The 27,075-nt window shown below is 45.9% G+C and overlaps 1 protein-coding gene across 1 annotated transcript in view; it reads left to right on the plus strand.

Annotated features, from left to right (window-relative positions):
- ARID1B (AT rich interactive domain 1B (SWI1-like)) overlaps positions 1-27,075 on the plus strand; it is a 528,266-nt gene that overhangs the window by 144,166 nt on the left and 357,025 nt on the right. The window contains exon 3 of the mRNA XM_006882755.1: positions 17,751-17,900. Coding sequence (XP_006882817.1) covers positions 17,751-17,900 — 150 coding nt within the window. The remainder of the gene's footprint in view (positions 1-17,750; positions 17,901-27,075) is intronic.

Raw genomic sequence — 27,075 nt, forward strand, 5'->3', positions numbered from 1 at the left:
GAACACACCCAGCAACAACAACAACAACAACAAACAGCTTTTTGTGTTTCATGCCAGCAAGTTGACTAGGACTCAGTGACCCTGTGATGGGCAGATCTGGACCTTGCCCTGCCCTGTGCCCCCCTCCCCTCTCTGATGTACCTGAACTCACAGATACCACTGCAGTGTCAGCCGACCCCCCGAGGGTCTGTTGGGTTTCTGAGTGTGTAAGTTTTAATGGGAGCAGACAACTTCATCCTATTTCCGTGGAGTGGCTGGTGGGTTTGAACTACTGACCTTTTGGCTAGCAGGGGCTCCAGAAATTACTCTGTGTCTCCTTGCCTGAGGTGAAGTGTTCCTTTACCTTCTCCCTCACTTCTCCCCCTGAGCTCCTCTTCCTCGCTTGCCTGTGCTCAGGAGGTCCGAGCCAGTGATGGTGGACGAGCCAGTGACGGTGGACGTGGGCAGTGACTTAAACCTTGACCCTGCTTCCTTGGTCTAATCAGGCAGGTAGCACAGATGTCCTTGAGGTCTCTGCCAGTCAGTGACAGAGTGAGTAACTAGTGCGGTTAGGCTTGGCCTCCTGAGGAGGGGGCAGAAGATGTGGGTTTGGAGTTTAGAACAACTGCTTGCTGGTTCAAGCTTTATGTGGACTGTGTATGTTGAATACATGTTTTGAGAGCTTTCCCCAACACAGACACACCCCTTTACTGATAATCCAGGGAGCAAAATGCCTGAACCCGTCATGTGTTTCCTCTGCCTCATTTTTTTACATTGAGGCTCAAAGAATACCCCACTCTTTGGTGCAGGAGGGTCAGCTTGGAGCAGGAAACTGTTAAGTGCTCGACTGGTAGTCCAAAGGTAGCTCGGAAAACACAACTAACGGTCTGCTTCCCAGAGGCCGGAGCCTGGAGACCTTGTACACAGAGCATCTCATTGCGGCCATGGCGTCACCGAGTCAGGATGGATGGAGGGACAGCAGTGACTGGGTTCAGGTCCGGGTTATTGTTATTAGGAGCCGCCCGGTCGAGTACGACTCATAGTGACCCGACGGGCCTGAATGCCATCCTTTCCTGAGCCATCCTCATCATCTCGGACACACTCCAGCCATTGCCGTGGTCACTGTCACTCCATCTGACGGAATGTCTTCCTCTCTTTCGCTGACCCTCCACCTCTCCAGGTCTGGGTGGTAGAAAACAAAGCCGAGCAGAACACAGCCTCAACGGCCTCCGTCCCCACAGTCCATCAGCCGTGACCCCACTCCAGAAGCCTTCCCCCGGTGCCAGGCTGGTGGAGTGCCAGCCCAGGCCCTCATGTGTGTGTGCTTCCCTGGGGACGGTTTGTTCTTAGCTTCTGCTGGCTGCTGGCTTCTCAGAGTCCCCAAGGGGCAGCCAGGCAGCCGCTGGGACCCCTGCATGTTCCGCATCTGGACGTGTCTCACATTCATCATTCAGAGGTGTAGGTGGGCAACTAATGAATGCCCTTAAAAACAGCCCCCCGAAAAACCCCTCCAAGAACACTCAGACTGGATATTTGCAGTGGATCACATTCTAAAACAGTATCTTTAAAACGGTATTTTCAAAACAGTCCTTTTATTTTTTTTTTCCTATGCAGCGTTTGATGATTTTGTATTCACACTTTTCATCATCTCAGCTATAAAAATGATTTTTCTTTCTTTCTTTTCTGTTTTGGACATGAGAGAGAAAAGACACAGGAACCACTCCCCCTTCACCTTCAAAGGGCAGACTTCAAACTGGGGATTACAGTAGATTTGTTTCCTCTTTGAATCTCTCATTTTTCAAAAAGGAGAAAAAAAATTCAAAAGGGTGTAGTTTACATGCGTATGTGGAAATCAGATCCGCAACTTGCAGAGGGACCCCTTCCCTCCCCCACCTCCACAAACCAATGACTTGTCCGTCTGTTGTTATTAGTTGTTGTTATGAGTCGTCAGGTTGTAACTGAGTCGTAGGTGACTCTCCAGGGCATTTTCAGAGGCAGTAAATGGAGGAGATTGCCCATCTTTCTTCTATGAAACAGCTGGTGGATTTGAACCACATGCCTTTGGGATTGCAGTGTAGCTTCTTACCACTGGGCTGCTGGAGCTCCCTATCTGGTAGCGATTTTAATTAGTGATGGATTCTGGTCTGATGATGGCAGGTCCCCGGTTCCATGTTGGCACCGCTCCGTAGTCCTCCGGAATAGAACAGCCTCTGCGATGTGGCATTCACGCACATGTTCCTGGCATGTGGCTGCACTGTTGACATTGCAGCCTCAGCAAAGGTTACTGCTTTCAAATTCCCTGAAATTCCCATTTGGCATAGCCGTGTTAGCAGCTGGGGCCATGAAGGAAAGCGATGGCACTTTCTTCCTCTCCATGTGCTTTGCACAAATATGAGACCCTGACCTGAGAGCTTTGAGGCCCCCCGTTCCTCAGTACCCCTGCTTTCCCTGGGTGCAAAGCGTCCTCACCACGTGCCGGGGCCCAAGTGGGTGGTTTTCAAAAACGTGAACACACTGTGGCCCGGCACTTATTTCAAAGTCTTATTAGAAATCCCTGCTGTTGTAACATGTGTGCAAAGTTCTGCCATACTGTTTTGCTTTTCCATTTTGTACTCTTCTGTATCTTCATCCCCCACCCACCCACCCCGCCCCTTAATGGAAACATCACCATGATGGTAATCAGCACATGTAAACTTACCTGTTGGAGTTTGGGCAACAATGTATTAAGAAAGATGGGCGGAGGACTTGTAGCTGGATAAATGCCACCACGGCATGTTTTCTTGGGTGAGAACATTCTTGGATGGAGAGGGCTCGGTGCCCAACGAGGCAGCACCAGCTCTGTTGTTTTCAAGGCGCTTTTTTCTAGGGAAATGCTCTGTTCGCAGAAGTGACCTAACTCCTTAGTAAGCACAGCTTGCCTTCAGAGCCCACTTCCTCTCCACCAGAACCGGACCTCCGCTGAGTCTCCGGGCATCCTGGGTGGGGACTCAAAAGGTGCATCTCTTTTTAGAAATGAGGGCCAGTGCTTGCTTGTTTGTTTTTGTGGTTTGTTTTGTTTGTTTTGGTTTTTTTGTGTTTGTTTTTTTTTTTTTTTTTTTTTGCTAGGGTGGAGTTACTACGGAAAATATTTTATTTCAAACGTAAATGTGGATAACTTGTACATCAAAGTTGCTCTCTCAGAAATAAGCATGCACATTGAACTATCCACATATTCACCCTTCTTCAACGATTATAAAAATAAGGTAACTTGGAAGCTCACAGTTGAGTTTATGAGAAACTGTAGCCCTAGTTAAGTTTTGATTCTGGTTCTCAGACCTTCAAGATTAAACTGGACTAAACCCATGGCTGTGGTGTCACTTCCCACCCATAGTGGCCTCTGGCACAGGATAAAACAGTTCATGGAGTCTCCAAGATTGATTTCTTTTTTTAAAAAAAGTTTATTTTATTAATTTTAATGAACATTTACAGAGATTTTGGATTTCCATTTATTCATTGTTGCACTTTTCTCCCTGCCCAGCCCCCCCCCCCCCCCCCCAGTTTGTTCCTCTCTTAGAAAAGTAAAAGAAAAATTCTTTCTTTGGTATACAATCCCCCTGCATCCCCCCCAACCCACCCCCCGCACTCTGTACACTCCACTATGCAACCTTCATTCTGGACTCTTGTCATAACCATAATACCCTATCATATATCGCTTTTAAACTATTCTCTCCCTCATCTGTCTCAATGCAGTATACATAACTTGTCCAGTTTTTCTCATTCTTACTCCAACCCTGATGTCAGCCTCATTCTACAACAGTGGCACTATGCAGTATTTGTCTTTTTGTGACTGAGATACTTCACTCAGCATAATGTCCTCCAGGGTCACCCATATTGAATAATATTGCATGAGTTCCTTGTTTTTCAATGCAGCGTAGTATTCCATTGTGGGACTATACCACAGCTTCTCTATTCATTCGTTTGTTGATGGGCACTTGGGTTGTTTCCAACTCCTGGCTATTGTGAACAAAGCCATGATAAACATGGGTGTGCTTGGATGTCGGTTATCCAAGATTGATTTCTACAGTTAGTTGCAGCCCCCACCTCCCCTCATTCTCCTTAGAGGCAGCTGGGGTCTCCGAACCACTGACCGTTCTGTTTTCTTTGCCTCTTGCTGGCCTTTCTGCGTGGATATATTTGAAGCATTTATATTGAACTGTCGTCTGCCAAACCGTCCTTGAATGTGGGTGAAGTTGACCCTTCTGGTCCTGCGTGAAGGCTTAACTCCTGTACTACCAGGCCACCTTCTGCAGGAATGGACACGCTGTCATCCTGTAGATCCCAACCCCTAGGGCCCTGGGGGCAGCATCTAACTGCTCCTGGTATAATCCCCCCTGGGGAAGGTGGCCTCGTTCTTATCTCAGAACAATTGACAGGCTTGAACCTCTGAGGTTTAGGTTTTGGTTAGCAAATAAAGCCTTTTTTGTATGCTTTGCACACAGCCCCACCAGGGCTCCCTCAGCTCGTAAGCAGAGTGGTAGGAGTGACTCGTCCTTTGCTTTGAGGGCTGCCGCCACCTGCCCCCCTGTCACGCTACATTATGTCCATTAGAAATGCACTGTCCTTCTAGGTGAACACGGAGACTCGGCTTTATCACCGTGAGCATCCCGTGTGCTTCTTGCCGAAGCGGTGAGTTCCTCCCTCTTCTACCTCTGTTTTGCCTGTCGCCTCTCTGGATCTGCGTGCCCAGTGCCCCTGGGTGGAGCTGGGAAGAAAGCGCTTCCGAGGGCGTGTGATGAGGGCCCTTGAGCAGAAAACTACAATTATACACTTGTGCGTTAATTTTGTGTACAGTGAGACTTTACTGCACCGGTTTTAAATGAGAGGCACCGTGTGCCTGCCGGCCAAGGCCTCTGCTTTATGAGTATTAAACCCAAGCTCCTCTTCTTGGCCGTCCTGGAAGGAAGGGGAAGGTGCCTAGAGGTGGTGGCAGCGGAGAAGCCACCGGGTTTGCTGGGGTTCTGTTGACGAGGAACAGGACTGCTCTCAGTTACAGCCTGGCCTCACATGCCTCTGGAGACAGACATCTGTGCCATCTCAGCCGCTTTCCCTGGAGAAAGTGGATGACGTTCAGGCAACACAAATCAGCCACGTGGGCACCGGGTCCATCCTGGCTCGCAGGGACCCCAGCGGACAAAGTGAAAGGGGCCCCGTAGGGTGTCCTAGGCTGGAAGCATGGCTGGAGCTGACTGCCTCGCCTTGCTCTTGTGCAGTGACCAATGGGCCCAGCCCCCAGCCTTGAGGTCAACAGCCAGGCCTGTGAGAAGCAGCGAGGGACAGAGTCGGGATATAAATAGCAGCTGTGAAGGACTCTCTTGACTTGGTAGAATGAGTGCTCTGGGCTATGTGGCTGCCTGGCATTGGTTGACCAGACGTTCGTTTATCAGATGCCACATTCTGAGAGGTAGGGGGCTCGCCTTGAAGCTTGAAGGAGGTGATTTTATGGCAGCGAAGGCATATACCTCTTAGAAAATGGATTAAAGCTCTCGGAGAACTTATTAGCCTCCAGAAGTAGCATGGGCTGGAAATACAAATTAGCTTAAGGAGGGCATAAATAAATTCATGGATAATAGATTCATAATGATTATTAAGAGGAAATAAAGGCTGTTCGGGATCTAGCCGTGACTTTTAGAAATTGAGGTCACCTCTGTTTAGCGGCTCCTGCTGTATAGAATATTCACTCTGCAGAATATTGGTCTGACCTAGTATTCTCTTAAGCTATCATTTGTTAAATATAGAGCAGTTGCATTTACTGTGAACTTGAATAAGCAGTAAAAATTTGTAGCCAATTACTAATTGCAAGAAATCCCGAGACACGGTATTTATATGCAGAATTTCCTTGTGACTTCTTTCTGGTCTTACATTAATACTTATTACAGACATTTTAGAAAGCAAATGCATTATGAGAAAGATTTGTTACTGATGAGAATAAAGAACTTCTCAACATTATTCCATAAATCAAGACTAATAAACTTATTTTCTGATATGAATTTGTTTTTATTTTTTTAACTTTAAAGTAGAGGGTTGACTTAGCTCAGCGGCTTCTGCTGATGGTCAGTCTCCTAAGAACCAGCAGTGAATCACCTGTAACTCAAAGGCACTGGGCTCGCATTGACCAGAGTCCACTCGGTCAGTCGGTTCTGATTCGTAATGACCTGGAGGGCAGAGCACAGCAATGCATGGCCTGTCCAGGGCTGTCCAGTTCTGTGGGAGCAGGCTACCAAGGAGAGCTTGGAGGGTTTCAGCCACTTACTTTAAATTGGTAGCCAGCCTAACGCTTCATCCAGTGTGCCACCAGGACTCTTGAGCATCTATAGAGATGATGGAATGATCTGAAAACAGGTCCTGGTGATGGTGAGCAATGGAACTGAATTTTATGGGTGAAAAATGTGGAATTGCAAAATGTTTTTATCTGTATCTGCATATGTGTGTGTGTCCACGTGTGTGTGTGTGTGTGTACACATACACACGAAGCTCTGGCAACTAAAAAAAAAAGGTGGTGGTGGTTGAGTGCTTTCAAGTTGGAATGGCCTTAATGCTGACCTTCCAGCAGGTTTTCAGAGGCAGTAAATCACACAGGAGAAGACTGCGCATCCTTCTCCTGCAGCCCAAAGGTAAGCGGTTTGAGTCCACCAGCTGCTCTGTTGGGAGAAGGATGGGCAGTCTCCTGTGTGATTTACTGCCCCTGGAAAGCACTGGCAGGTCAACTATGAGCCAGTTCTGACTGGAATGTGCACAACCACATTTATGTGTGTGTGTGTGTGTGTGTGTGTGTAGGGGGTTGTGTGTGTGTAAAACCTGTCGTGGCTTATGGTAAGAGTTGGCCTGCAAACCCAAAGGCATGTGGTTCAAATCCCCCACCTACTCCGTGGGAGAAATAAGGACAATTTCCTCTCGTGTGATTTACAACCTCTGATAAACTCCTGGAGGGTCACCTGTGAGCCACATCTGATGTAGTTGTACCCACCACCACCACCTCACACATACACACATGTATATTCCCAATGAATCCTTTTTTATAAAGGAAATGACAGTGTAGTGATTATGGCCTAGAAGGTCTATTACTCATGGAGACAGAGGGGAGTGGACGTGGCCTCCTGAGCCCGCTGGACCGGCCTCATGTCTGCCGTTGCTCCGCATGCCTGCCTCTGGGCTGAAGGCGGCCCTTCTGCTGCCCCGCAGTGCCCAGCGCCCATTCAAGCTGACTGCGTGGTGGACAGAGTGAGCACACTTACTCCAGGACCCGGTGTCCACAACCAGTCCTCAGGGTCCATTTGTTGTCTGTTGCTTAATATGAAGGTATAATTTCAGGAAATTATGGAAGATTTTGTTCCTTAGACAAGATGGATGACAAGATTTAGCTGTTTGGGTTTTCTTTAGGGGAAAAAAAAAGAAATAAGAAAATTAGGAGGAAAAGAAAAGGGCCTTAAAATGGTTTGGAGATCTCCCGTGGGACCTTAGCTTAGAGGGTCGTACAGTGTGGACCTTGTACCCGTAGAGCCTATTTATTACCTTGCAGCATATAATTTTTGACTGGACATGTTGACATAATAAAATTCCCACATGCAGTTGGTTCAACCAAGCGTCTGCTGAGCATCTGAATTCCTTGCTGTGGGGAATTTTCAGGCTGTTTCTGACACATAAAAAAATAAGTGTTTGATCTTGCTGTGAAATCGAATGGCAGTGAATTTGCCACAGTACCAACGAAAGTGCAGCTATTGAGCTTCTCAGGTTTTTCCTCTTTATCCTTCTTGCCTTCCCATTTTGTAGGATTTACTTGGAAAGCCCCAGTTCTAGAAGTATGAACAAAGGAAAAGAAAGAAAGGAATATTAGGATGCTCTCTGCTTATGGTTAAAAGTAAACTGCCATAATACATGATCTGACAGCAAAACTGGAATAAAGAATCCAAAAGCTCTTGCTTCATGAAAAGCAAAGAGTTGGCTTAAGGAATGCTCACATTTTGGTGTGTATTCTAGGTTATTAATTGTACACACACACACATACACACACACGGTGATAGTACTTGATTGGTTCTTCCTTTTTATCAGTTCCCTGTCAGTGGTTATTTAAGCTTTCTGGCTGTTGCTGTGTTTTCTGGGGGTGGGTTTGGGGTCTTTGGGTGGTCCACAGGGGTGCTTGGTTGCACGTGTGTCACCACGCTTGCTTGATCTATTTTTCTTAAAATAAATTCCCCAAAGTACAATTTCGAGTTCAAGGAATGTTGCTTCTTATACACATTGTAACTTGCCTTTTAAAGAGTCGCGTGACTGTACACGCTTACCTTGACTACTTCAGCAGGCCCAGCTGCTCTGGAATATTCTGAGTTTAGGTAAAGTGAAGAATATGGAAACTTGCTTTCAAGCACCTAAGAACAGTCTTTATTTAAACTATCAAAGAGACAGCTTATTTCTAGGCATACGTTAGGCATGGATGAATTTAACATAATTATGTTAATATATGCTTTACAGAAATACTGTATAAAATATGTGAGGTGAAGAATTTACATCTTGCTCGCTGCTCCTGAGTTCTTACTCACAGGGGCTCTGTGCAGTGGGATTAAACGCTCCTTAGTCCCATACACTGGTCCTTACACTGGTTACTGGTTACTGTATCTCAGCCATTTGTTGCTGCTGGTGTGTGAACCCATTTCTTTTTCATTGACTTGGCAACAAGTGATGTCCTCCTTCAAGGACTGGTCCCTTCTGAGAGCATGTTCCACATACCTGTGAGCAATTCTCCCCACCTGCCTTCCTAAAGAGCACTCAGGCTTTCTTCTGTCAAGATGGATTTGCTTGTTCTTCAGGGAGTCAGCCCATGGCCTAGTCAATGTTTTTTGCCAGCACCATCACTCACATGTATCAGTTCTTCCATCTTCCTCTTCACTATCTAGCTTTCCCGTCCACGTGAGGTGGTTAAAAAATCTCATGACTGGGGCCAGGTGCACCTTAGTCTTCAACGTGACATCTTTGCTTCACAACACTTAAACGAGGCCTTTTGCAACATAAGGGTGCCCTGATGGTGCAGCGGATTGTTAGGTTGTTACCAGAAAAGTCATGCTTCCAATCTGCTGGCTGTTTTGTGGGAGAGAAGGGCACCGTCTGTTTCTGTCAAGGAAATTCTCAGAGACAGTTCTGCCTCGGGTCTGTAGGGTCACTCGGCGTTGAAGCGGACTTGATGGCAGTGAGGCGGGGCTTTGGGGTTCGTTTCTTGGTAGATGATTCGCCCAGTGCAGTACGTCATCTGTGATGGATCCGTACAGGTGAGGCCCTGGACAGCTGGAGTCTCAGCCTGTCGTCAGAATGTTGCTTACCGGATCCGCTTGTAAGGTTTTCGTTTTCTTTATGTGAAGTATGACGTCTTGAAGCGTGTGATCTTTGGTCTTCCTCAGCACGTGCTTCATGTCCTCATCACCTTGGCAAGCAAGGCTGTGTCGTCTGCATGTGCGTGTGTATAGTAGATGCACAGATGCGTGCGTTGCAGGGACAGGTAGGTATGACCAGGCAGAGGAGGGAAAAAAATGAGCAAAGGAATATGGCATGAAGGTGGCAGAATGTTAAACATCCACATCCTGGCGTCATCACATGGACTCTGTGCTTTCTGAGGTTCTAAAAGGAAATCTGCCTCCTTAAACAGGCAAGTGCAGAAGGAGACCCAGGCACACACCAGAGCGAGTGGAGGAAGGAGCTGAGGGGGCCTCAGAGGAATACACCTCTATGACTTACAGAATCCAGGCTGTGCGGTGGTTAAAGCACCTCGCTGCTAACGAAACAGTCGGTGGTTCAAACCCACCAGCCACTCCACAGGGCAAAGATGTGGCAGCCACCCACCAACGAGAGTTGTTGTTGTTAGGTACTGCTGAGTTGACTACAATTTATTGTGACCCTCTCTGTACAGTAGCTCTGAACCCTGCCTTCTCCTGAGCCAGTCTCACTGTGTCTGGCACACCCACCCATATTACCCTAGTCATTGAATCAAACCATTTCATACAGGGTCTTCCTCTCCTGTGCTGACCCTCCACCCTTCCAATCATGATGTCCCTCTCCAAGGACTGGTTCCTTCTAGCGACATGCCCGGGGTCTGTGAGACAGAGCTTCCAAGTCTTTGCCTCCAGGGAGCAGCTTGGTTTCACCCTTTCAGCTTTGGAGACAGTTCTTTGTCCTTCAGGGCCTTTGCAGGTCCAGGCTTACTTGATGACATTGGAATTGACTTTTTGGGGTTTTTTTTTAGGGTCTTAATTAAATAGACTTAGCAAAGGCTCTGCTTATGAGGATCGGTAATGGTTTACTATGCCAGGCCGTCTAATCTTCTCCAGATCCTTCACCTAGGACAGGACTTACTATGGCCTCCTTGCCACGGGACAGGCATGTCAGGAGTGACTTTGCACCAGGGCCCTGTGACTTTTAAAGGACACTAACTGAGAGATAAGGCACTGAAATGGATTCCAGAGTTTGAGAACTAGAAGATGCTGTATCAGTGTGTTAAAGCATTTCTGATCTTTGAAAGACACCTGTCTGCCTTTAAAGATGTGATTTCCCACATTAACCTGGCCACAAACACACCCCCACCCCCACTGGAATGCGTAACCCATGGAGGACAGGACCTGGTCAGTCAGGTTCATTGCTGTATTTCAGAGCCCAATGAGTATCCGGTGCCTGGGCCTCCTGGAATTAGTATGAAAATCACAAGTTAAACATCACTGTCCACTGGCAGTTTAAAACTGAGAGCTTCTGCCTTGAGTGAGTCAGCGGCCACTCTGCTGTTCTGTCTTCATAGGTTCTCAGAGGGCACCTGGCATGGTTGTCACCTTCCCCAGTGGGAGCCTTGAAGGCACCGTCCCTGTGATCCTGGGTCTGTGTACGTCGTCACTCTGTCCCTCTCTTTGCAGTAAAGCCAATTTATGAATTAAGGACTGCTCCGCCCTGCCTTGCATGGACCGTGGTCGTGAGTCATAGTTGACACTCTGCTCAAGGTTGTGCACCATCCATACGCTCCCTTGTGGATTGTACACGCGTAGCTGCTCGGGTTGCCCTGGCTGAACTTCAGAGCCGTATCACCAGGCCTTTCCTCCGACCCCTATCTTCCTCAGAAAGTTCTGCTTAAATGGGTTTTGCGTTTAGAGACTCACGCGTTGCCACAGAGTCAGAACTGACTTCTGGCCGACCCTCTCGCAGGTTTTCTGAGGCAGGTCCTAGAAAGGACATCCTGCTGGGAGAAGGACAGGGACAGAGAAGATAGGAAGACCCTCAGCTGAATGGATGGACACAGAGGCGGTGACAGTGGGCTTGAGGTGGAGATGGTGCAGGTAGGGCAGGGCTGCACTGCTGTGACAGGGTTGCTGTGATCCAATCAGAGCCTTTCGATGGCTCCTAGCATCGGCAGTAACTTCAGCTCGCCAGGAGAGAGTGCCATACTTCTCCTGCAGAGCGGTTAGTGGATTTGAACCTCCTGCCTTTGGGTGGGCGGTGTACCTCCAGTCCCACCAGGCCACAGAAAAGGTGAGAATTCAGTGCATTCAACAGGATGCAGAGAGGTGAGCGTTGGTGTCCATGACCTTTACCTCGTGGCTTCTCAGGGGGACCTTGTGGAATCAGAGCATCCTTTTAGTCACACCATCCCTCTCCAGTCGTTCTCAGGAGCGCTCAGATTCTTCTTTGAAAATTGCATGAAATTATCTGTGTTGTGTGCTCACGCTCCGCTGCGAGGCCCTCTTTATTTAGAAACGAGTGAGATGAATTCTTGCTTTTCTCGTCCTTAGATAACAAACAGAGGTGCTCTGATCGCACTTTGTGCAGCTTTGCATTTCATTTTATATCTCCTGGCTGCGTGATCTCACGCCCTCCCTTCCTGCTGCATGCCAGACGGGGCAGGAGCGATGGCCTCAGGCCAGTTACCCACGGCCACTGAGCTGATCGGTCCTCTGGGTCTGGCGCATTGACTGTTGGGTTGAGTTGGTCATTTGTGGACCAGAGATCCGGCTTCCTAAAGGGCCTCATGATTAGGTTTACACTTTATATAAGCAGTAGCTCACTCAGGTAATCTGCTGGACATTTGTTCACCCAGTATTTACTGATGCCCATTTCTTCTTCCTGAAGCTGTCTGTGCTGCGATGCTGTGCCGAGAGCTTATGAACACACATGGAGACGTGAACTCGCTGATTCCACTCCGACATCTTCCCCGAGGATGTAGGGTGATACCATGAGGATGGCAGTAGTGGGGCTGTGCTGTGTGGCAACCCGCCAGGGAAGGAGCCCCCTCTTCACCCAGGTCCCTGGTATTCAGTGACAGCTGGCCAGCATTCTCTGCCCAGTGCTGTGTTTGCTGAGTGCTGCCCAGTTGATTCTGATTCTCGAGAGCCCTCCTGACAGAACAGCTGTAGAGAGGTCTGCAGCTTGAAAGCTTGAGATGTCCATCTCCAGGCATTCTTTCTGCAGAGCCACTCGGTGAACTTGAACTACCAACCATTGGAATACCAGCTGAGCACTCAACCACTCTGTCACCATGGCACCTTGCATCCCCAAGTTTAGAATTCTTCTTTATCCTTGATGTGATTAAGGACTGAGAGATGAACTGCAAGACCTCTCCACAGCCGAAAGATTTCCCAGAGCTCGAGGCAGTAAAGCCTGTGTCCCACCTCCTCTGTGGGACAGTCCGTGGGCCTTCAGCCACGCTAATGGTGCCGGGGGCAGCTCTGACCCTGGCCAGTTAGAAGGGTGACGGGCCAACTGTGGAAGGCTGGGGCCAGAGTGACGAGCACGGCTGAGTGCGCTGATGGCATGTGACAGTGGCCGGGCTAGCCCAGGCGGATGTGAGAACTCATAAAAGCGTTAGAATCTCAGCCCTGTCAGGTTTGGGCAGGCTGTGTTAGGCGGTGGGCTCTGGGGTCTTCAACAGTCTCCACTTGCCCTGTCACTTTCATGTTTCATGGTGCACCTTGTTTTAGTTCAAGAAGTCAGAAAGCATGTATCTTTAAAAGCCTTGCATCTCAATTAAACAGGAAAAATATTGACCATTAGAGAGTTAGGTTTTAGTCCTAAGAATCTGAGGTTTTTCATTTGGAAATTGGGTTTTAAATACAAAGCTTGGAAGCCGATTCACATTTTAGAATGGAACTATGACTTGTAATGAGTAATTGTAGCAGCTGTGCATAATCCCAGCAAGAATTAGATAATTCTAGAAAGGATCCTGAAATCCCAGCAGGATTATTGTGTTGACTGGTCATGGTAATCTGTGGTGATTAGTAAAGAGAGCAACTCCTTTTAGCAGCTTGTGAAGGAAGTCAAGTCGAGTTACGTGGGAGGCCACTAGGTAGGGGTTGGGATTAAATTTCAGGTCTCCCCAAACCCAGCAGTTGTGTAGAAATAGAGTTGCATGATAGACCACTAGGTAGGGGCTGGGATTAACTTTCAGACATCCCCAAACCCAGCAGTTGTGTAGTTGTGTTGCACTCAGCAGTCTGGGTTGTCCATGGCATCCACATGAGGATAGCTGATCAAGTCCAGCGACCCTCCGTTGGTTTGTTGAGGCTGTGTGCCTCCTTTTGTGGAAGGCGACTGCCTTCCAGTCTCTCTTGGAGTAGTTGGTGGATTTGAACTGCTGATCGTTTGGTTAGCCGTTTACCTATAAGCTGCCACATCATTACCACTGTAATGTGGTAAAATATATAAAATTTACCAATTTTCACCTCTTTTCCCCTCTTCTGCTCCAGGAAGTGGAAATATTGGATCAAATGACAGATATATGCCTACCTTCAGAAGAAATGGCCACTGTTTTGGAGTGACTGAGCCGTGTGTGTGTGTGTGTGTGTGTGTGTGAGAGAGAGAGCGAGAGAGCGAGCGAGCATTTTTAAGAATGAATCTGGTGCCATTAATTCCCTTCACAGAATAGGCTCTATCACCCCTGCCAGTTCTAACACTTTTTCTTCTCCCCAAACAGAAACTGGATCTGGAAGCAGTAACTCCCCACCCCTCCCTCTGGTCCATCCCTGGACACTGGTCTTCTGCCATCCATCTCTGAATTGGGCTTTCTTGTAATTTTACGTACGGGAAGTCACATAGTGTTTGTCCCAGTGTGTTGACTGCATATTCAGCACAGTGAGGCTGTGGTCTATACATGTCATAGCAGAAGCCTCATTTCTGCTGTGACTGGGTCAGGCATTCTGCTTGGTCGCTGACTGAAGGCGCCTGGATTGTTTCTGCTTTTTTAACTGTTAAGAACAGTGCTACAGTGATCTTGTGCATATGTGCGTCAGTTTGAGTCCCTGTATATATCTTAGAATGGAACTGCTGGAATAAGAGGCCCTTGTGGCACAGTTAGTAATGTATCTGGTTACTGGCTAAATTGTTGGCTGTTTGAATCCCCCAGCCACTCCATAGGAAAAAGATGGTCAAGGGTTTGAAACCAGGGGAGGATCGGCATGGGTCAGTGTTGACTCAGTGACATTGCGTGTAGTTGTTGTTATTGTTGTTGTTTTAAATAGCTTATGTAATTTCTTTTTAAAAAAAATTAATTTTAATGAAAGTTTGCAGAGACTTAGGATTTCCATTCATTCATTGTTGCACTTTTCTCCCTGCCCACCCCCCACCCCCAATTCACTCTTCTCTTTGAAAAGTAAAATTCTCTCATTGTTATACAGGCCCTACCCCCAAAGTCCACTCCACTATGCAGCCTTCGTTCTGGACTCCTGTCATGACAATAATACCTAATCATATATCCCTTTTAAACAGTTTTCTCCCTCATTAGATTTAATTCAGTATACATTATTTATCTCCTCTTTCTCAGTCTCCCCCCAACCCTGATGTCAGTCCTCTGACACCAACAGTGGCACTGTGCGGTATTTGTCCTTTTGTGACTGAGATATTTTACTCAGCATAATGTCCTCCAGGGTCACCCATTTCGTATAATATTTTGTGAGTTCCTTGTGTTTCAATGCAGTGTAATATTCCATTGTGTGAATATACCACAGCTTCTCTGTCCATTTGTTTGTTGATGGGCACTTGGGGCTGTTTCCAGCTCCTTGGTATTGTGAACAAAGCCGCGATAAACATGGGTGTGCAGCGTGTCGTTTCTGACATGGTCACTGTGAGTTGGACTGTGAGTTGCCAACAAGGTCAACAATATTTAACCCTTCGAGGAGCCATCAGACTGTTGCATGGTCTCTTCTCACTGGTTGTGCCCGGGGAGCAGGGCGGTTGGCAAATAAATGACTTGTGGGAGGCACTTAATAAAATCTCTACTGGACGGGTGGTTTTGCCCCCCGCAGGATGCTTGCCTTCTGCCCGTCATAGATGGCGATGCTCTCTTGCACGTTGGCGTCTGTTCCTGCTCTCCTGCCCCTTCCTGACCTCAGACTCTCCAGAGCTGAGGGGCGACCCTACGAGGTTCTTTCAGGCTCATGGCTCCTCTGTTTCTTGGCTCCCACAATATGCCCTGTTGTCTTGCTCAGAAGCTTGAGGCCCCACCCCCAAACAACACTTCCATATTGTGACTACGGGTTTATGTAAACCAAAAAGTCAACATATTAAAGTGCAGCCTCCCGGGGGGGGGGGGGGCTTGCTGGCTGCGGGGACTGAGCTTTACAGCGATTTTAACACTGGTGGAAGTGTTATCCTAACTGCTTCCAATCAGACGGCAAAGACGCCCGTGTGAAATGTGGTATTAGACAGCAGATGAAGCAGATGGGCGCAGAGCGGGAAGGGTGTGTGTGGCGGTGGGCTTTGGGATCCCAGCATGTGGAGTTGCGGTTTATGGAAATTCTTTGGCTTGGCGTAAGGCGGGGACATACATTCATTATAAAATACCAAACTGTAAGATAAATAAAAGCAAAAAGCTCAACTGTGCTGGTACATGGTTTTCAGAAGGAACTTGTGGGCACCACCAGCCTCCACCATGCAAGGCGTGGGGATCCAGGGCCCGTTTTCCCCAGGGCGTTGCTGACAGCTCTGGTGTGAAGGGTCCCTAACTGGAGATTAAAGGGCTCCTAACTGAGGTTTTACGGCTTTCCTTATACCCATCATTGATGTTACAAGGATCCATCATTGGTGTAACAAGGAATCATGGAGCCCATTGGTCTCAAAGGCAACGTGTTTCCCCCGTGATCTTCCTCCTCTGCTTTCTCTTGGTTCAACAGCGTAGTTTGAACTTGGCCTTTCAGAGTGTGTCAGGAACTGCTCTCTGATGTAAGTGTGTGGGTTTATCAGCCTTGTGGCCTTGGAGTTCCCAAGCAGAACATTTCGTGATCCCATTCTCTCTGCGGTCCTTTGTTGTTCTGGGGTCGCGGTTTGTGGTGTGGGTTCCCCCCTCCCTTTTCATCTCTCTCTCCATATAAACATGTTATTAACGGTGTGTTGGTCGCGTGAGGAAAGGTGCTGCTTGAAACAGTACTTTGAAGGGTTTGGAGATGGTGTAAAGCAGAGGTGGAGCAGGCAGACGCAGGTTGTGTTTGACTGGTTCTCTGCTGTTTGCAGCCCTCGAGACTCAGTGGTTAAGTGCTGGACGGCTAATAAAAGGTGAGCGGTTCAAACCCTCCGGCAGCTCAGGGGATGCAACCTGGTGAGCTGCTGTCTCTGAAGGTACCATCTCAGGAATCCCTCGGGGCCAGCTCTACTCTGCCATTCAGGGTTGTTGACTCATTGATTGTGGCCAGGTTGATTCCCACCCATAGGGGTGCTCTTACTGGGGTGCTGTAGGATGAAATAGAACTGTCTTATAGGGTTCCCAAGGTTTTCCATTCTGATGGGAGCAGACAATGCCTGAAGGGGGTGGGTTTGAACCACCAGTCTTTTAGTTACTATCCAGATGCTTTAATTACCGTGCCTCTGAGCTGCTTACAGACTTGCTTTGAACCGAAATTCGCTCAGTACATTAACAACAGTACTTTGCAGTGTTCCTTGATAAATCCTTAAATTTGTTGTGGTTGAGTGAGAACTGACTCATAGTCGACGCTCCAGCGACTTTTCAGAGGCAGTAAATTGCATGAGAGAAGACCGCCCGTTTTCCCACGAAGCAGCTGGTGGATTCAAACCATGCGCCTTTGAGATTGCAGAACAGCTTCTTACCACTAGGCCACCAGAGCTCCCCGATCCTAACCAGAGCCATAAACAGCTGTGACTATGTTTTCCTTCAGTAACTCATATGCATGGTTATATAGTTTGCGAAACTTTTTTTCCCCCTTCTTAAGTGATGTCAACTGATTATAGAGAAATGTATTTCCTTTTTAGCAAAATAGAGTTAATAAGTGGAGTTGCTCCTGGGGCATACCTGTTACCTGTGTCATTGGGAAGTTCCGGCCTTGACTGTGCTTTGAAATGAGAAGGTGGCCTGCACCGTCGGTGGCCCCCACCCTGCAGGCTTGCCGCGGGAACCCTCATGAACAGCTGTGGGGGGCTGCCGCCCCAGCCCTGCGTGGAAAAAGACAGCATTTCCTGCTTTCCCCTTCTTAGGGAGGTTGTTCATATCCAGTTTTGGTGGATGTTTTTTATTCTGCCGGGTTTTTATGACATGACCAGTGCTTGAGAGGAGAGCGAGGAATTTCCAAGGTGAATTTCGATGACCTTTTGCCTTCGGTGGAAAGACGTGGCTAGGAGAGAAGACAGCATGTGCCAGTTCTCTAACGAGAGAACGCAAAACACTGAGTTCAGCCGCTTCGACGCAGCCCACCTTTCTTAGCGTACGTATCAGATGTCATTGCATTACGTGTTCCTGACTTTCTCGCTTGCTCTGCTTGCCTTTTTGACAGATGCCACCTCAGTATGGACAGCAAGGTGTGACTGCTTACTGCCAGCAGGGTCAGCAGCCCTATTACAACCAGCAGCCGCAGCCTCCCCACCTCCCGCCGCAGGCGCAGTACCTGCCCTCCCAGTCCCAGCAGAGGTACCAGCCGCAGCAGGTGAGCGCTCAGCCCGCGGGCTCCCTCCTTGGCCAAGTTCAAGGACAGCAGGGCTGGGGGTGGGAGGATGGGGGAGACACCTGTCCAGGCCCTCCTGTTAACACCGGGTCCTCCACCCAGCACAGTGTGGTCCTGGGGAAACGCAACACTACGCCCTGATCTAAATTTGTGTTCACTTATCTATTTTTGGGTGTTTGAGATGGAAGGGTTCAAAGAAGGACTTGGGCACTCTTTGCTTTGCGTTACTGGTTAGTGGCAGCGGGAAATATCAGTCATTTCATGCGCAGCGTCATTTGCCTTTGAAATAATTCACGACCGAGCTCTGCCGTGTTCTGGAGCGTTTCCCTGAGAAGGGCTTTATCGATCACTCAGTCCCGCCGGTTGGCTCGCACATGGCGTTTCTGTCTCGCACTTTTGTTGTTGTTAGCTGTTTGTTTTAATGGCAAGTGCTACTCCATCAAACCATCATTGCCTTTGGCAGTGTGATTCTTAAACCAGCTTGTAAGCAGATAATCATTTCCATGACAATGTATTAAACTGCTGAACGGAAGCATGTACTTTTAAATATATTAAGCGGTTTCTAGTGTAAATTAGCCTCATTAAATACTCTTTGGGTTATTGGGCGATATATTTGGGCTTACATGATTTGTAGGAAAATAGTACAACGCATATTATGACCACATTCAGCTCTTTCTTGTATCTTATGAGAGAGCACTGGTGGCCTAGTGGGTAAGGAGTTGCACTGCCAGCAGCAAGGCAAGTGGTTTGAATCCACCCACTCCCCTTGAGAGAAATGTGGGCTGTCTCCTCCCATGCAGTCTGCAGCTTCTGAAAGCCAGCTGGAAGGTTAGTTATGAATCAGTCTCCACTCAAGGGCAGTGAGTCGTTGAGAGCTCGTATTGTGGGGCTTCATTTGGAAGTGATGTGATAAAGAATTTAGGTGCATAAGGGCCCAGCTGTCAATCCAGGTCAGCTTTCATAACGCTTCCATCAGCAGCATCAAACTGTAACTGCACATCCGATGATTTGTCCTCTTTCTCCTCTGTGAGGATGGTAAAAAGAGGAGGAAGATGAAGTGACATTGACATTGACTCTTCCCTTGTTGAAGTGCCCCTAAAAGTTTTTAGTAGATTGTGGGGTTTCCCCCCATTATTATTATTAATTTTAATGGAAGTTTACAGAGACTTACGATTTCCAATCATTCACTGTTGCACTTTTCTCCCTGCCTCCCCACCCGCCACCCTCCCAGTTCACTCTTCTCTTTGAAAAGTAAAAGAAAAATTCTTTCATTGTTATACATTTCCTTCCCCCAAGTCCACTGCACTGCAGCCTTCGCTCTGGACTCATGTCATGACAATGATACTTAATCACATATCTCTTTTAAACAGTTTTCTCCCTCATCTGTTTCAATGCAGTATACATTAGTTATCCCATCTTTTTCAGTCTCCCCCCCCCACCCCAACCCCAGTGTCAGTCCTGTTTTACAACAGTGGCACTATGAAATATTTGTCCCTTTGTGTCTGAGATATTTCACTCAGCATAATGTCCTCCAGGGTCACCCATTTTGAATAATATTTCATGAGTTCCTTGTTTTTCAATGCAGCATAGTATTCCATTGTGTGAATATACCATAGCTTCTCTGTCCATTCGTTTGTTGATGGGCACTTAGATTGTTTCCAACTCCTTGCTATTGTGAACAAAGCTGCGATAAACATTGAGTAGATTGTTGATGCTACGATAGGTAATAAATGGAACTCAGTTCTAATCAATTCAGCCGGTAGGAAGCTGGGAAATGGTTTATTGGCACGTTTTGCCAAGAGACTTTTATTTATGAGTTTTGAAATGAGCTTATAACTTGAAACACGCTACATTAAAGTAGTAGCTGTGATTGAAGATCCTGAATTGTAGTTAGTTGTGAAGTGTCTCCACACCGAGTGGGTTCTGACTCAGAGTTTCCCTGTGCAGACAGGACACAGGGGAACACTGTGGGGTCTGCACCCTCTTCACAGGCATTGGGTTTGAGCCACTTGTGAGCGTCGCTGTATTAATCCGTCTCATTGAGTGCTTTCTCCTTTTTGATTGGCCCTCTACCAACCAGACATTGTTGTTGATTGAGTCAGAACTGCCTCAGAGCTGCCCTTTCAGCTGTAAATTGTCCCAGAGAAGATTGCCCACCATTCTCCAGTTGGAGCCACTGCTGAATTTGAACCACCAGAGAGGCACCACATGGTTTAGCCATACCCTGTGACCTCCGCCACCAGAGGTCCCTTGAGGGTCCCCCCCTTCTTTTAATTGACTCTTTTTGTGTGTGACCTTAGGGAATTATGGTGACCTAGTGGTAAGAAGCTGTGCTCCAATCCCGAAGGCACGAAGTTCAAAGCCACAAGCTGCTCCCTGAACAAAAGATGGGCAGTCTCCTCCTGTGCAGTATAGCCTCTGAAAACACACTGGAGGGTCAGCTGTGAGTCAGTGCTGACTTGAAAGCACATAACAGCTATCAGCCATAGGGCACCTCTGGTGCCTTAGTGGTAAAATGTCATCTCACTGACATCTCAAAGGTATGAGGTTCAAATCTGCTGGCTGGCTGCTCTGTGAGGAAAAGATGCACTTTTCCACATGGAAAAAGGATCTCCTATTGTATGGGTTACAACCTCTGGAAACCCACAGAGGGTCAGCTATGATTGGGTCCAATTTGATTTTACGTGGGAACAAACAGAACTAGCAACCAAATAGCCCTTCTCCAGCGGCTGGACCTTCCTTCTGAAATGTCCAGAGTGGAAGTCATGGCCTCACTTCTAAGGAGCGTTCTCGTTCAGCTTCTTTCACAACCAACTGACTCGTTCCCTGGCGGGCCACCATATCGTCAGTATTCTTCACTGACACCATCATTAAAAGACATCCAGTCCTCTGGGATTTTTCTTACTCATTGTTTAGCTTTCACTTTGGCAATTGAAAAATAACCTGGCTTGGGTCAAGCATACCTTAGGCCTCAGAATGATGCTTTTGCTTTTTACCTGTTTAAAAGAAGTCTCTTGCAACAAATCCGCCCAGGGTAATATGTGATTTAATATCTTAATTTGTTAGTTTGGGGTCCAGGTAACACAAAATCCGTAGGAACTTCGATCTTATGTCTGTTTATCATGATGTTGCTTATTGGTCCAGTTGGGAGGCTTTTGGTTTAATTCATGTTGAGGTGCAACCTGTGCTGAAGGTTGTAATCTTTGATAGTCCTCAGTAAATGCTTCAAGTCCCCTTTGCTTTCAGCAAATAAGGTTTTGCTGTTGTTCTGTGCCAGCGAATCACCTGCGACTCATAGTGACCCTGTGTACAGCAGCTCCGAACCCTACCCTATCCTGAACCAACCTCACCGTCTCTGACACACCTTCCCCCATTACTCCAGTCACTGAGTCAATCCATCTCATCAAGGGTCTTCCCCTGCTGCGCTGTCCCTCCACCCTCCCAAACATGATGTCCCTCTCTAAAGACTGGTCCCTTCTCACAGCATGCCCAAAGTATGTCAGACAGAGCTTCAAAATCCATGCCTCCAAGGAGCATTATGGTTTCATCCTCTCCAGGACGAACCTGCTTATTCTCGTAAGCGTCCACGGGATATCTGTGTGTTGAAGGTCATTAATGAATCTTCCCCCGGTCTTAATGCTGCATTCTCTTCAATACAGCCCTGCTTCTCTGCTTAGTGTGTATGTGGACAAAATGTGCTGAAAGGCACAACCCTGGCACTGAGTCGTCTTGATATACCAGGCAGTTTTCACCTGTTCAAACAGCTCCCACTTGATCCATTTATAAATTCCACATACGGACAATTACATGTTCTGGAATTTCTGGTTTGGTTTTTTGTTCCAATCTTACCCATAATTTATTGTGGTTTACACATAATAAGTTGCACAGTCAGTAAAACACAGGTAGACGTCTTGATGACATGTCATAGAGCCGGGATCTATTCTCTATCAGCAATGCTGTCTTTCTTTTTTTTTTTTTTTAGCAATGCTGTCTTTCTGAAACCTCTTCTGAATCTGCTTGAATTTCTAGAAGTGCCCTGACTGAACTGCAGCAGCCATCTAAAAAGTGTCTTCAGCATAGTTTTTCTTCTCTGAGTTATTAATGATATAGTTCAATAGTTTCTGCATTTTTGTGGGGTCAACTTTCATTGGAATGGCAGAAAAGTGACTCTTTTGCAGTCGGCTGGCCAGGTAGTTGTCTTCGAAACTTCTTGGAATAGATTAGTAAACATTACAGCATTGCACCTGTTTGTAAAAGCATCTCAAGTGGTTTATCTTCGCTTCCTGGGGCCTGGCTTTGACCAGTGGTTGGAGTGCAGTGAGGACTTCTTCCCTCAGGGCCATAGGCTGGTCATCATGTGCTGCCCCCTGGAATCACTGAGTGAGGACCAGTTCTGTTACAGCTTTAACTCTGTACATCCACTTATATCCTTCCCATCTTCAGCTTGAGAAGTGTTACATGTATTCCAGCCTTTGCTTCTCAAACTCGACATCTTTGGACATTTCATTATAATAATTTACTTAGTCTTCTCAGACTGCTCTTTGAAATCTTAGGATTTCCTATAACCCAGTTGTTGCCTAAATGTCTTAAAAATTGGATCATCTACTTGAGGGCATATTGAAGTACAGCTATACATTACTTTGGAGATATCTGGTCTGTCCTGTTAATAAAATGCAGGACATTTAAAAAAAAATCCCAAACAAACAAACAAACCAAAACCAAACCCAACAACCTTCCATATCATTGTTTTTTTAATTGAGGGGGGAAAAATGATATCTGGGTTTTTAAGATAGAAAATTGTAGACTGTTTCAGGGGTTTCAGAATTATTTTGAGCTGCTTGGTAGACGCAAACTAGTACTTTGTCATGTCATCAGAACTTAGGAATCAGTAGAAAGATTGCTTTACTTGCTTTCCTTTAACTAAAATGAATCTCCGATTAGAACATCCACAGGGTCAACGATTGTGTGTAGTCAGCAGGTCCAGGGCCAAGCGCACACGTTCCTTCCTTTTTAAAGGAAATGCTCAGGGAATTCCCATTTTTCATTATTTCTGGTAAAATAGAATTGGAGATTTTCTCTAGGAAATGAGGTATAGCATTGTAAATATAGTTAGCACTTACAAAACCAAAGTAATCTCCCCAAATGCATCCCTAAACAGAGCAGAAATAACAAACGTAGTATTTTCAAAGCCAAATCAGATTTTCTTAAGAATTCATAATACTCAGTTCATAAATATTTAAAAACTAGAAAGGCTCAACTATATTTAATGGCATAAGCTAGTGTTTTGTAAGAGCTAAAAAACATTTCCTTTGGCGTATTCTCCTTTTATAACTAAAATAGCATCCATAATCTATTGATTTTACATAAAGGAGCCACTGCTGTAGCACCCTGAATACTCCGGATTGCCTCAGATTTTAAGGAAAGGGATCAGTAGCTAATTCTTTGTGTTGATGCAGTTGCTACAAAATATAACTCTCCATTAAACAATTCACTTTGTGTAACATTTTTTCTTTTGTTTAAATGATTAAATACATTAGTGCATTCTAAAATGAAAAATAATTTTTAAAGGACAGATTAAGAAGAGTCTGTGTCTTTCCTCTACCCACCCAAGCTTAGATCACCAACCATACTTATTGTTTTACATTGAGAGGGAGAGAGAGAATGTGAGAGAGAGAGAGAGAGAGAGAGAGTGTGTGTGTGTATAAAACCAAAATAGCTGGTTTGGGACTAAGGCTGGGATGGTTTCATAACTTTGTGTATACTCTCCTGTTTTTATGAAAGCCTTCTGTCTGCCTCACTCAGTTACCTGTTTATCCCAGAGTGATTTCCAGAGGTATCTATGGAGAGGACTCGGACTATTTTTTTATGGTATCATTATACTTTACAAGTTCTCTTCTGGTGGTCCTTGGGATTACATCTAACCATGAGCATGTCTGATAGTACTGCCCTGGTAAACTTGGATTGGGTCCTTTCTTACGTGTGCAGAATAAATGCTTATAAGTGACACAGCTGGGCTTTTGTTGTCTGGTACCTGTTGTCAGCAGGCTTGTGTCAGTTGATATGTCACCCCCTGTGTGAGCGTATCCGCTTCCCACGCATTTGCATGGCTTTATGAAGTTTCTGCGCTTTTACCCATTTGCATTTACAGTCATTTCATTCACTGAACAAGCGTCTGGTCGCCTTTCACTGAACAAACGTCTGGTCGCCTTCTACCTGCTTCTATAAAATAGACAGACTCTGCAGAGGACTTTTGTTAGATATTGAAGGTGTATGTAGTGGTTTATTGTAAAAAACAATTGCTAGTTTTTTACACACATCGAAGGTGTTATTGTTACTGCATTCAAGATGTTACAGTTCATTTGGAAGTGTCTCTTGAATGTTTTTATATATGTTGTTGTTAATGTGCCATCGAGTCATTTGCGACTCATAGCGACCCTATGCACAACAGCCCTAAACCCTGCTCTGTCCTGCGCCAACTGCACTGCCTCTGACACACCCATCCCGATTACCCCAGTCACCGAATCAATCCATCTCATAGAGGGTCTTCCCCTCCTGCGCTGTCCCTCCACCCTCCGAAGCATGATGTCCCTCTCCAAGGACCCATCCCTCCTGGCAACATGTCCAAAGTATGTCAGATGAAGCCCCAGAATCCTTGCCTCCAAGGAGTAGCTTGGTTTAATCCTCTCCAGGATGAATTTGTTTGTTTTCCTGGCAGTCCATGGTACATTCAGTACTCTTCTCCAGCACCCCAGCTCAAAAGCATCTACTCTCCTTCTGTCCTCCCTAGTCATTGTCCAACTCTCTGATGCATAACAAGCGATTGCAAAGACCATGGCCTGTATCAGGCGCACCTTAGTCTCCAGAGAGACACCGTTGCTCCTGAGTACTTTAGAGAGGCCCCTAACAGCAGACTTTCCCATCGCGATACGCTTTTTGATTTCCTGACTGCTGGTGCCAAGACTGTTGACTGTGTAGAAAACTATATATAGACAAAGATTTGACTAATTGACACTAGATATGATTCATACCTAACTATTCTCTCTTAAGAACTAATTTGATTCAAAGTCTTGGACATTTGTAAATTCATTTATAATCCTACAACTCTATATAATTTAGTGTTTATTCAGTGTCCTAACCACATGTCTGTTTCATAAATGTGTGTCGTGGACAGAAAGGAACAGGTGTCTCTGTTTTATTGAGTTGAGTGTCTTACAGACTTAAAAGCATCTGTGGCACCTTATTTTGGGGGTGTGTGTGGGGGTGTGGGAGGCACCTTGTTTATGAACTGTAAATTCATATCTTTTTACCTTGAATGTTTTTCTGTTTTGTTGTATAACTTTAAAAATTGACTTGCCAAAACTCTTTATATGTTAAAGAAAGTAGACTTTTGTCTCTAACATCAGTTTCTAATGACTTCCTCTGGTCTTATCCTTTGTCTTTGATAGAATGTCAAAAGAACTTTAAATATTTTCAAAAGGCCATCCAGACTCCAGCACCATAAAGGAGCACTACTCTTTTTTTTTTTTTTCAGTTTGTATTTTAATTTTATAAAGAACTTGGCTTTCCAGTCAATCATTATTGCACATTTTCATGTCCCCTCCTCCCAGTTTGCTTTTTTCTTTGGAAACAATACTGTTTTGTTGTTGTTGTGTGCTGTTAAATCCAACTGGCAAAGAAGGAGATTGTCCCTTCTTCTCCAGCAGAGCATCTGGTGGATTCGAACCGCATGCCTTCGGCATTGCAGCACACAGCTTCTTGCCGCCAGAGCTCCCTGAAGGAGCACTGCTCTTACATTCAAGGCTGTTCACCCTCCATTCATTGGAGATGGATGCTCTTTGCCCTCGGTATATTTGGAAATATTTCTGTTTTCTCCACACCCACTGTTCCTTGATGTATTAGTAGCATGTCATTTTCATCTTATGCTGTAGTATCTGGACATTGTTGTTATGTACCATTAAGCAGGGTTTCAGAGGCTGTAAACTGCATGGACAATTGGCCATCTTTCTTCTGATGGGCAGCTCATGGACTGGACTGCCCACCTTTGGGTTGGCAGCACAACTTCTTACCAACTAAGCTGTTAGTAAACTCTTAATAATCTTCTCTTTTCAATGCTTTTTGGGCTATTTTTTAAAAAAGATTTCTTTATTTGCACATCTTCATTTCATTTTATAGCCTGCTGATGTGAATAATTGTATTGTAAGAAGTGTTTCAACACTGGAAGCCACGTGTTCTCTTCACTTTTTTTTAATAAATTTTTATTTTATACTGGTTTACTTAACAAAGTCCGTATGCATTGCTGTTCATACCAGATCTTTCCCATTTCTTTTACCCACACCCCGCCTCTAACCATCAAATTGCACGACTATGGTTACCCCCCCCCTTGCTTATCCTCACCCCCTACTCCTGCCCTCCCCTACCTGGAGCCTCAGACCCATTTTATTAGTTATCTTTCTATTTCTACCATAATGGTCTTATACAATATTTGTCTTTATGGGACTGAGTTAGTTAATATAATAATTCTCTCCAGCCCCTCCCAACTTATGTAGGGATTTTCAAAATCATTACTCCTGCGTGCTGCCTAGTATTCTATCCTGTGAATGTACCACTATTTCTTTTCTTTCAAATTTTTTTATCATTGATTTCAATGAAAATTTACAGAGACTTTGTTAATGTACCACTATTTCTTAATCCATTCAACTGTGGTTGGACATTTGGGCTGTTTTCCAGGTTCTTAGGATGGTGATTAATGCTGCTGTGAACATTGGTGTACAAGTCTTTGTGTCTTATTTCTAATTTTCTCAGGGTATATTCCAAGCAGTGAAATACCTGGGTCATATGGAATGTTTATGTCCAGCTTTTTGAGGAAGTGCCAAACTGCTTTCTAGAGTGGTTGTACCATTTTCCAATCCCACCACAGTATATAAGAGTTCCTATCCCTCCATAGTCTCTCCAACATTTATTACTGGCTTTCCTTTTAAGCTTTGCCACTGCTACTTGAGTAAGATGGTATCTCATGATGGTTTGTTTGTTTGTTTTTGTTTTCCCTGTCTCTCTTACTGCCAGTGATTTTGAGCATACACAACTAGGAAGAGAATAAAATTGATGAATGGGACCTTCTAAAGATTAAATTCCTGTGCACATCAAAACCATTTTCTAA

The sequence above is a fragment of the Elephantulus edwardii genome, unplaced genomic scaffold (genome assembly GCF_000299155.1).
Source record: "Elephantulus edwardii isolate Elephantulus edwardi_28Jun2011 unplaced genomic scaffold, EleEdw1.0 scaffold00024, whole genome shotgun sequence".
NCBI lineage: Eukaryota > Metazoa > Chordata > Mammalia > Macroscelidea > Macroscelididae > Elephantulus > Elephantulus edwardii.